Source organism: Helicoverpa zea, chromosome 1, assembly GCF_022581195.2.
Source record: "Helicoverpa zea isolate HzStark_Cry1AcR chromosome 1, ilHelZeax1.1, whole genome shotgun sequence".
Classification (NCBI taxonomy): domain Eukaryota; kingdom Metazoa; phylum Arthropoda; class Insecta; order Lepidoptera; family Noctuidae; genus Helicoverpa; species Helicoverpa zea.
In genome coordinates this window covers 10,875,679-10,886,071 of record NC_061452.1, presented here as the reverse complement: position 1 = coordinate 10,886,071, position 10,393 = coordinate 10,875,679, and the positions used below count along the sequence as shown (strand labels likewise).

Here is a 10,393-nt window from a genome sequence, read left to right as displayed (position 1 = left end):
TTGCCGTGAATTTGACGCTGAGTGGATCGGTCACGCACGGACACTGCGCCCGCGCTGCCTTCCTCTCCGAGTACAGGCGAGAACGAACTTGTTGAGGAAATTATTATAATGCTGCCGGGCAATGGCCGGTGATTATGATTTAATGAATTAATGTAATTGATATTGAGGGCGGTACTGTCTGATTCATGTGTAGTGTGATGAGGAAGTTACTTACACACTTTCATAACAATGTCTGTAATATTCGCAAAGAATTTTGTGAAATAAATATTAAATTCAAAGTAACAAGGATAATGATGTGCGTATGAGACGTACTTCAGAAATGTATACATTAAAAATAAATTCCCAATTACTCACTCTTATCACAATAACCACAGCCGAAAACGCAAATCAAAAAGGTAAATTAGGTACTTCGAGGAAAACCTCGTCTGGTCGTTCCATTTCCTTTGTGTGGTTGAGTGTACACATCATCGCGCTACAGAGCCTGCAGTGGGGTGGTCGCAGCTGATTAATACGAATCACTACCGTCTTCCACGGAAGGTTTTTTCCATCGACGACACCGTGCGTGCGCGTGAGAACCGATTTCCATCGCTACCATGCCGTTTTGGCACTAACGGTACCGTATCGCTAGCATAAAAGCTCCCACTGTGAAAGTACCAAGCTAATAAAATGAGCACAAATCACGTAGGTCAAACCAACCGTGAAAATGCGTTTGCAGTAGTGGTTATCGTTGTTTTGTTGAGTTATACCTGATGTTGTTGTGACAGCCTGTTGGTATTACGGACGTTACGCTGGACTGTCAACAGCGCATTGTAGGTAAAGCATTTCTAAAAATATCAACGATGTTAATCATAGTGACAGTAATTGAATTACTGTTTTTTTTATTGTATTTAGACACAAGTTTTTTACTCGTATTGTACTAGTATAAAGCTAGCGACAGTAACTTATACTTTTGAGGTAGGTAGTACCTACCTATTTGTTATTCAAACTTCAGGACTTTTAAGTCATATTTTTTTTTTAGCAACACTACAAACATACTATTCTTTCTGAAATTCACACCAACATTTGAACACACTCACCCACCATCCACACAGCGAAAAAATACTCACTAGTAATTCAAAAGTGGTTTCAATGCGGTGTTGCCAGTAAAGCAGGCAGTAAAAGTGCTCGTTGTAAAGGAGTCCAATCAGCTGCCTGTCGTCCAATATTTGTTATAGGCTGTGCAGCCGCAAGTGCCCATTGTGCCTCGTACAAATGTACTGAGGTACTGAGCCACTCGTTATACTTTCAGCCACCGATTTGTGAGATACAGGGTGGATCGTGCCTATGAGTTATACCAACGACTCTTTTTATTCGACATTAAGTATTCGTTGCGACGGCTTGTAGAATGTAGACAGCCGAATCGTGCGAGTTGTCGGAAATGTTTATCTAGTACTGTTTTGGTTAAGTAACCACCTTTGTACTTCTTGAATGTCTGGTTCTGGTGTTCTGGTTCACGAAGGGCACCAAAATAAACATAGATTTTAGTCAGTAAGAGTCTGACTCTCCCACTGCACCCACTGCGAGAACATCTGATGACACCCCACCAAAAATTAAAAGGATACCGACCGTTTATACGTACGCAGGCATTTGCTTACTAGATATTTTTTTATAAATTTAAATAAATACTGGACTAATTGAAACCTACTGTACATACACACCCAGTGTGACTTACCATCTGCTCTAATATCATAAGTTTGCACTCTCACATGAGAACTTGTGAAAAACATTGCTTTGCCGTCACAGTTCACAAAACTTACAAAATTCTCACTATTACCTGACCACTAAGGAGACACCGTATATATTTATAAGGATATATTGTTGCCACTCTAGTATCATAGTTAATTCACGGTTACTTATTAGAAGCACAAAACCTGTGTTTCAACGACGTCCTCGAACGAAAGTCACTTATTTCCTACAATAATATCTGCTAAAGAGATAGAATTTCGATCTCACGTTTTAAAAATAACAAATTAATGGGTAAACTTGAGCTATTTTCTTGTTTTATTTAATCTAATCGCTTAAAATATCAAGAAATCAACCGTTTAATTCAAGTGTAGCCACACGTCCACATTTTAATCTTGTAGGTACCTAATTAAGTGGTAAGTATTTAACTTGCTACTTTTCCTACATCTTAAGGTACCTAAGTATCAGTACTTATTAATTCCATGAAATAATTAACTCTATATTTTAACTGCATTTTACCTACTAATACCTATAATTCCCAATTATGATAAGGTACCGTTAAGGATAATGAACATTAACCTCAAATAATTCTTGAAATACTTAGATAATAATAACAACTTCCTAATTTAATAATATGTTCATTATTAATTGACAATAGTATCGTAATAGTTACAGGTTACAGGATAATCATACCTAATTAAAATTGCCGGAATTTCCTCCAAAGCGTCATATTTCACTATCGAGGGATTTTACACAATTTAGTTGCAACTTCTATTATATTAATAGTGTAATCAGTGCTTACCTATTGAATGCAACCCAAATAGGTGTCGGGTTTTAACGCCAACCAATCTGTTTTCCCGACCGTTCACTCGAAGTCACGGTGACATCGTCGTAACTCGGCGATGAACACAAAAGGTGTTCAGTGTTCAGTGGCGGGGGTCGGGAACGCCCGAGGGTAAACGGCACTCAATTTAACCATTTCTCTATATTAATTACCAAAACAGCCCCAAGCCGTTGCGTTGAGCATAAATAACAAAAAATGACGTGTACGTCACGGCAGCCGACTCCGCCGATTACATTAGCAGCCCCCTTCTCAAGCTTAAACGAGTTTAAGGGAGGCGATTTATAACACGTTTAATACGTAGCCTCCCGTATAAATTGTATAAAATCCAGAAAACTGGTTCATAGACATCACCTGTCTTTTGTATACGCTTTATTTTTATGTAAAAGGAAAATTGTAGGCAGCTAATGTGTAAGTAGAGTGAGTAACTAAGAACTCTATCATGTAGGTAGTATTTAGATTTAAATGTTTATTCTGGTAATTTGTATTTTTAACTATCTGTTCTGTACTTACCTATTTACCATACTAACTTAGTCATAACTTAGGTCATATTAACATGACCTATTAAATGTTTCTTGTTTCGGCTTTTTTGCAATAAATACAACAGTTATATTTTACATTAATTTATTTTATTAAATGTACTTAATTAACTTACTTTACAATTAATTTGACACTGACAAAACAGATGATAACACAATAAATCCAAGGTTACAAATTAACAATATAATTAAAGACTAAAAATATGAAATAAACTTTAACAGCTTTTTAACATCATAACATACCATACGTTTAGTTTCTAATAATTTACATTTAATAATAGTTTAAATATGTACAGAATACATCCTATTTTTAGCAAACATTTTGTATTAGGCAAGGACAGCAAGATAACGAATGTGATGAAACGAACTTTTGTGAAAATTAAATACTTAGAATGATCCTTTTTATCAATTAATTCCACATGAAATTATAATCGATATGATTTTAATTATAATAAGACAAAGTACAGTACTACAGTGAAAATTAAAACAGAGCAGAATACCTGAGCTTTTCTTTGCGTTGATGGAACCCACTTGAACATTTTTTACATATTGGTAGGTAAATAGGCACAGACAGACCTATCATACAAATGCGTTTGTAGATAAAATGCGCTTACTGTAATTTATCACTCCGATATCGATATCAGAAAAAACATGAACATCTTTGTGGACAGACCATCTATTTAAGTACAACAATTGTTATAAAACCACAATTAAATATGGTTTAATATCTATGAATCACCTAAAACTATTGCACTTTATACAGTCATCATCAGCTTAAAATAAATAAGTTACACAGAGTGCAACGGTTGTTGGAGATAAAAATGAAAATTATCGATAATATTTTGAAAGTTAAGTCTTAACTGAAGATGCTCAAGAGGCGATGGCGGCAGGAACGGACGCCACATGGCCTGCAGTGCCAGCAAGTCTGGCCGGTACGCCGCCAACGGCGCGCGCGCATCCGCGGTCACATCACCACTAGCCTTACTGTCCACTCCACTACTCAACAAACTGTCTATGGAGAACGACTTCCTCCAACTGTCCTTATCCGTGTCAGTCACTGTACAAGAACTAGGCAGCACTGGCGCCTCGAACACCTGCAGCGGTGGAACCCTCACGTTCAGCTGCCCCGCCAGGAACTGCTGGTTGAAGTTAGCCAACGCCGCCAACTCCGACTTGAAGCTGTCTCTCTGATCCGTGTGCAGCTTGAACCTCTTGCGTCTCCGGAGCAGCGAGCCGTTCTCGAACATGTCGAAGGCCTGCGGGTGCAGCGTCCAGTAGGCGCCCTTGCCGGGCCGGTCCGGGCGGCGCGGCACCTTCACGAAGCAGTCGTTGAAGGAGAGGTTGTGCCGCAGCGAGTTCTGCCAGCGCTGCGTGTTGCGCCGGTAGTACGGGAAGCGGTCCGTGATGAACCGGTAGATCTCCGACAGCGGCAGCATGCGCTCCGGAGAGCTCCAGATCGCCATCGCCGTCAGGGATATGTACGAGTACGGAGGTTTCTGATCGCCGTAGGAATCGCGCGGTGGCCGCGGCATGTTCGATAGTGCTAAATGCTAATGATATGTGTCGGGGCGGCGAGGCTCGCGGGCGTGGCGCCGGTGGGCGGGGTGAGACGGGGCTCCGCCTCTCGCCCGCGCCCCTCGCCGTCAGATATGATAACGAGAATGCCACTCGGCGAACAAACCGCATCTCCCCCTGGGACTATCATTACTGACATGATTGACTGTGCACTTACCTCCTGTTGGTTTAAACCTGTATAATGCTAAACAGACATTCACTAAACCAGACTTTCAAATGCTAAAACCAAATTTGCGATTAATAAACACAGAGCCGGTATAAATATAGGCATTAAAAAGTATAGGTAATAGGTATAGGTAATTTATCAGTAGGTACCTCAGTAGGTTTGAAATCTCTTTTTATTTATTTTATTAAGAAAATGTATGATTTAATAACACCAAAAACTATTCGCTCAGTCACAAAACTAGGTAAATTCATTTTAAAAAAGCTCTTTATGCACCTTTATTAAATCTCAATAATTATTTAACAATAAATATTTATTTCATCAGACAATCAAAGCGTTTTTGTTTACCCTACTCATTCAAATTCAAAAATCAAAGGGTTGCTTACAAACTTTTCAAATGTTTTGTCCACTTTTTTATTGTTTCATACTTTTCTTTTTAGCGCTGAAAAATAAAAAGTTAATTTCAATCATAGGAGCACAATGTATAATTTAAATCATTCAAAAATCCTTACATTTATTAAAATAATTGAAATGTAACGCGGTTTCAGCGCCATCTAGTGGCGAGTAGCGAAACTAAAGAGGAGCGAAGACTCCAATCTCGTCACACCGTATTTTATTATGAATTGAAGTTAAAACCGCCCTACAATCTCTATCTAACACTGCGCAATATCTATCTAGCTAACCGATACAAAAATAAAACCAAAATATTGTAACAATATTTTATTAAACATACATGATTCGCGTACACATGATAAATTACACTGATCAACAATAAAGTTTCACAAATCTCGAGGGAAGGATATAAAAGTTGGTATAAGAATAAAAAGTTTCATCTAAAAAGGTTAGACTATGTACTTCATTCTGCTTGTGTTTCTCTCTTCAGTTATATACGTTCACAGTTTGGATGTGAGCTCAGGAACAGCCTTGAACAAGTCAGCGACCAAGCCGTAGTCGGTCACCTGAAAAAACAGAAAAAAGTTATTTAAAAAATTAATAAGTTGTTTTTGTGCAATATTTATCATGTATGTACATATTTATGTGACTATATAACTTTAAATAGTACTTGAGTTTATACTTGACTGCTGTCTCTTCTTATAATCGTTAAAAAAATAGTAGGTAGATGAAAGTATCAATCTTTGTTTCTTAATTTCAGCGTAATTACGCATATTTTTGCAAAGCTATATGAATAAACTAATTAATTTTATTTTTCATCCCACGATATTCAGCACCAAAATGATTTTAATCATCACAGATATAGGCAACTGCTGGTTTACAGATTTCCCTTCCCAAATTAATATCAATGTAATAATTTGTACCATTATCACTAAGTGCTCGTTATTGACGTTAAAGATAAGGTGCTGATATAAAAATTTCAGACCTTGACTTGTTGACTGGCAGTGGATAACTAACTTTATTATCTACTATACTATGATATTTAATTTTCTAAAGACAAAAGACCCTAATAGGCGCTTGTATTAAAATTAATTATGTGTGCTTTAAAAACATGAACAGGTTTATTTTTTTATTTTTTAAGCTATCATATTGATGATTGTGTAATAAATCATTTAACGGGATATTTACCTGGAAGATAGGTGCCTCAGGGTCCTTGTTGATAGCAACAATGGTCTTGGAGTCCTTCATGCCAGCCAAATGCTGGATAGCACCACTGATGCCTACTGCGATGTATAGGTCCTACAACACAATAACATGACATTTTTAATAAGATAAGACACAACCTTTACAAGCTTTAAATGATATGTAATATGGGAAAAAATCCTGCTATAATTGACTATTTAATTTTAATTTATATTTACTAGGGAAAAAATTGCCACAGAATTGAATTTCATTCATAATATTACAGTGTTTGTCGGACCTCCAAGTCTGTCAAACATGGATAAGATCTCTTATTAACTAAATAATCAGTAATGTCTCTGATAAGGTACCTGTATTACATTAAATACTTACAGGAGCAACAATCTTGCCGGTCTGACCGATTTGCAAGTCGTTGGCTACGAAGCCGGCGTCCACGGCCGCTCGGGAAGCACCCACTGCGGCGTTCAACTTGTCAGCTAGGTCGTACAGAAGCTTGAAGTTGTCGCCCGACTTTAGACCACGACCTGGTGATGGAAATCAGTGTTTAGACAATAATAAAATACACTAAAATTTTAATTGGCATAGCAGTCGGCAAAATATGAACCGACATGAAAGACAAGAAAAGATAATAAAGTACTGTCAAGTATTGACAATCCAGTTTGAATGTATATTGATTGTAATATTTTCATATTGGAAATTCTGGATACGAAATGGTTAAGTTTTCCAGCTAGATTTCCGTGTATTGGATATTTTTCTTCACATTGGAAATCTGAAGATCAAGAGATCATTGGACTATTCTAGCAAGATACAAGCCTTAAATAAACAGCAAACAACAGTATTTCCTTACCGCCAGCAACAATGTTCTTGGCACTCGTAAGTTCAGGTCTGTCAGACTTGGCGAGCTCCTGCTTGACAAACTCAACAAGGTCTGTCTTGTAGTCGCCTTCGGGTGCCTTGTCTACGGCCGCGGAGCCACCTTCTAGTGGCTCCGGGGGGAATGCTGTGCTACGGACTGTGATCACCTTGATGTTGTCCTTGGCTTCCAATGTGAGGACAGCGTTACCTGAAATATGGTTAAAAAAACTTTGAGCTAAAATGATATTGAAGGTTTTTTGTTAAGAAAATGAGTTACAAGTAGTGAGCAGAGCGTATGTGGTCAAGGTAATAAATGAATAATGTAAACACAGGCTAATGTAAGTATTCCAGTTTAGTATTCAATACCTATTGTGTATATTGTAATTCTGAGATCTGTTTAGTTGTAAATAGTATTGTCATGTTTAACATGTATAAGATATACATGTAACTCAAAGTAACCAAAGAGATTGATAAGCATTATGTTTACCTGCATAGATGGTTCTGACAAAGGTGTTAGCATCCTTAACTCCAATGATGTCTGTAATAGGGGACACATCCAGCTTAGCTGCTACTCTTGGCAGAACAGCCTTGCCGAAGGCAGTCGCTGGAGCCAGGATATGTGTGAAGTTGAACTGCTTCTGGGTGGCTAAGATGAGAGGTGTCAGAGACTCGGGGGTGAGACCCTTGAATGTGTCACTTTCAGCCACCAGAACTTTGGAAATTCCATTTGCTTTAGCTACAGCTTGAGCTGCCTGGAATAAATAAATAATGTAATTTTTAAATAGTGCTTAGTTCTTAGCTATTGTATTAGGATAAGAGATCCTGTAAAGATAGTTTAAGGTGTTTTTAAATAAATAAATAATAAGACTTTATTTCAAAACATACAAGAAGATATCCCATTCATGAGCAGTCACAAAAACATACAAGAAGATATCCCATTCATGAGCAGTCACAAAAACATACAAGAAGATATCCCATTCATGAGCAGTCACAAAAACATACAAGAAGATATCCCATTCATGAGCAGTCACAAAAACTTACAAGAAGATATCCCATTCATGAGCAGTCACAAAAACATACAAGAAGATATCCCATTCATGAGCAGTCACAAAAACTTACAAGAAGATATCCCATTCATGAGCAGTCACAAAAACATACAAGAAGATATCCCATTCATGAGCAGTCACAAAAACATACAAGAAGATATCCCATTCATGAGCAGTCACAAAAACATACAAGAAGATATCCCATTCATGAGCAGTCACAAAAACATACAAGAAGATATCCCATTCATGAGCAGTCACAAAAACATACAAGAAGATATCCCATTCATGAGCAGTCACAAAAACTTACAAGAAGATATCCCATTCATGAGCAGTCACAAAAACATACAAGAAGATATCCCATTCATGAGCAGTCACAAAAACTTACAAGAAGATATCCCATTCATGAGCAGTCACAAAAACATACAAGAAGATATCCCATTCATGAGCAGTCACAAAAACATACAAGAAGATATCCCATTCATGAGCAGTCACAAAAACATACAAGAAGATATCCCATTCATGAGCAGTCACAAAAACATACAAGAAGATATCCCATTCATGAGCAGTCACAAAAACATACAAGAAGATATCCCATTCATGAGCAGTCACAAAAACATACAAGAAGATATCCCATTCATGAGCAGTCACAAAAACATACAAGAAGATATCCCATTCATGAGCAGTCACAAAAACATACAAGAAGATATCCCATTCATGAGCAGTCACAAAAACATACAAGAAGATATCCCATTCATGAGCAGTCACAAAAAACAAGTTTTGTATGTATGTATGAATGTTTGTATAATGATCCAATTGGCGTTTTGACTTTCAATCTTCATTGTTCTTAAGTTCACTAACTTCCAGTACAATTATTAAGTTTGCATAAGTTCAACATTAAAGAATATGTGATAAGAAGCATGAACTCACAGGGCCGCACTTGGTGCCAGCGACCAGCACAGCGACATCTCCACCGATCTTCTTGGCAGCACTCAGTGTGTTCTGGGTGGCCGGCGACAGCACCTCATTGTTGTGCTCAGCTACCACCAGAGTGCTCTGCAGTCTCCTCAACTAAGAACAAGAGGATAGCATGAGTTAAGATTGTTTGTTGTCACAGTCTGAGGGTCTACTACTTTGTCTTACAAAGTAATATGGTAGAGAAATCCTATATTTATATTATATTATCTTGCAATAAAAAAAAACATGTGGTGTTGTGTTATTTATTATTTAGATATCCCAAATTAATTTGGCACCTTAGTAACACATATGACAACCTTGAAATAATAGGGCTGCTAATCATACTACATACATGGAGATAATTAGTAGATAGGAAGTACAAGAGGTACAGTAAGTCAACAAGATGAATATTGATAACAACAAAAATTATGAAATAATTTCGTTCATTTTTGGATATGGTGCAGTGGTAAAACTCTTTATATCACCGTTTATTATTTAAATAATAAATATTATGCAACTTTGGACAACTTTAACAATATCTACGGAAAGTTACGTGGTAGATGGGTTGTTATGAAGGGTAAATTTAAAAAAACAACTAACCTGCGTCGAAAAGAGCAAGTGCCTGCTGCTTGGAGAGAACATTTTGTTAAATATAGTTTTATGATATTATGTACACTAACTTTAAACTTATATTAAAACAATTTTCAATTTTCGTAAAGGTTACAAAGTCCAATTCACTATAGAAATTCGTAGATATTCCCACTCCCCGCACTCCCTCTTGAGAATGACAATGTCACTGTCAAGTGTCAAGTGTTGCATATGGTTGGAAGCAAAGACTACAATGTATATACTTAGCACTGACCTCTATATTTACCACAAGAATATAGAGGTAAATATAGAGGTCAGTGATACTTAGAGAAGAAGTTGGTAAAGAAATCTATTTTCTAACAGAAGTTTTTTTATGTCGTGATCTAAGAAGTAGTTAAGTCTTTACTGAGATTAAACCAGCGTTTATCTTAAGACAAACTGTTTGCTCTGTTGTTTATACCAAAGTGAATAAAATAGTTGCTGAATAATTTTATTTCACCGTAAAATAAGTTAGCGA

At 37.1% G+C, this 10,393-nt stretch overlaps 2 protein-coding genes across 2 annotated transcripts; both read right to left on the bottom strand.

Annotated features, from left to right (window-relative positions):
* Window positions 1–3,173: 3,173 nt before the first annotated feature.
* LOC124631603 (fork head domain-containing protein FD4-like) lies at window positions 3,174–4,634 on the bottom strand. Its single transcript, XM_047166091.1, has one exon. The coding sequence runs from the start codon at window positions 4,632–4,634 to the stop codon at window positions 3,891–3,893; it is 744 nt and encodes a 247-aa protein (XP_047022047.1). The 3' UTR covers window positions 3,174–3,890.
* Window positions 4,635–5,547: 913 nt separating this feature from the next.
* On the bottom strand, window positions 5,548–10,080 carry LOC124638207 (electron transfer flavoprotein subunit alpha, mitochondrial). The gene is made up of 7 exons (XM_047175142.1): window positions 9,889–10,080; window positions 9,262–9,402; window positions 7,776–8,040; window positions 7,281–7,496; window positions 6,806–6,957; window positions 6,422–6,532; window positions 5,548–5,799 (listed from the first exon to the last, which is right to left on the bottom strand). The coding sequence occupies exons 1-7, from the start codon at window positions 9,928–9,930 to the stop codon at window positions 5,734–5,736; spliced, it is 993 nt and encodes a 330-aa protein (XP_047031098.1). The 5' UTR covers window positions 9,931–10,080; the 3' UTR covers window positions 5,548–5,733.
* Between the last annotated feature and the right edge of the window lie 313 nt (window positions 10,081–10,393).

Bases quoted from the DNA above. Each gene is read 5' to 3' on its own strand.
- LOC124631603 (XM_047166091.1), bottom strand. From the start codon at position 4,634: ATGCCGCGGCCACCGCGCGATTCCTACGGCGATCAGAAACCTCCGTAC.
- LOC124638207 (XM_047175142.1), bottom strand. From the start codon at position 9,930: ATGTTCTCTCCAAGCAGCAGGCACTTGCTCTTTTCGACGCAG. The intron at 6,958-7,280 runs GTAAGGAAATAC...TTCCATCACCAG, and splicing joins CAAGAACATTGTTGCTGGCG to GTCGTGGTCTAAAGTCGGGC. The intron at 5,800-6,421 runs GTAAATATCCCG...CTGTTTTTTCAG, and splicing joins CTGAGGCACCTATCTTCCAG to GTGACCGACTACGGCTTGGT.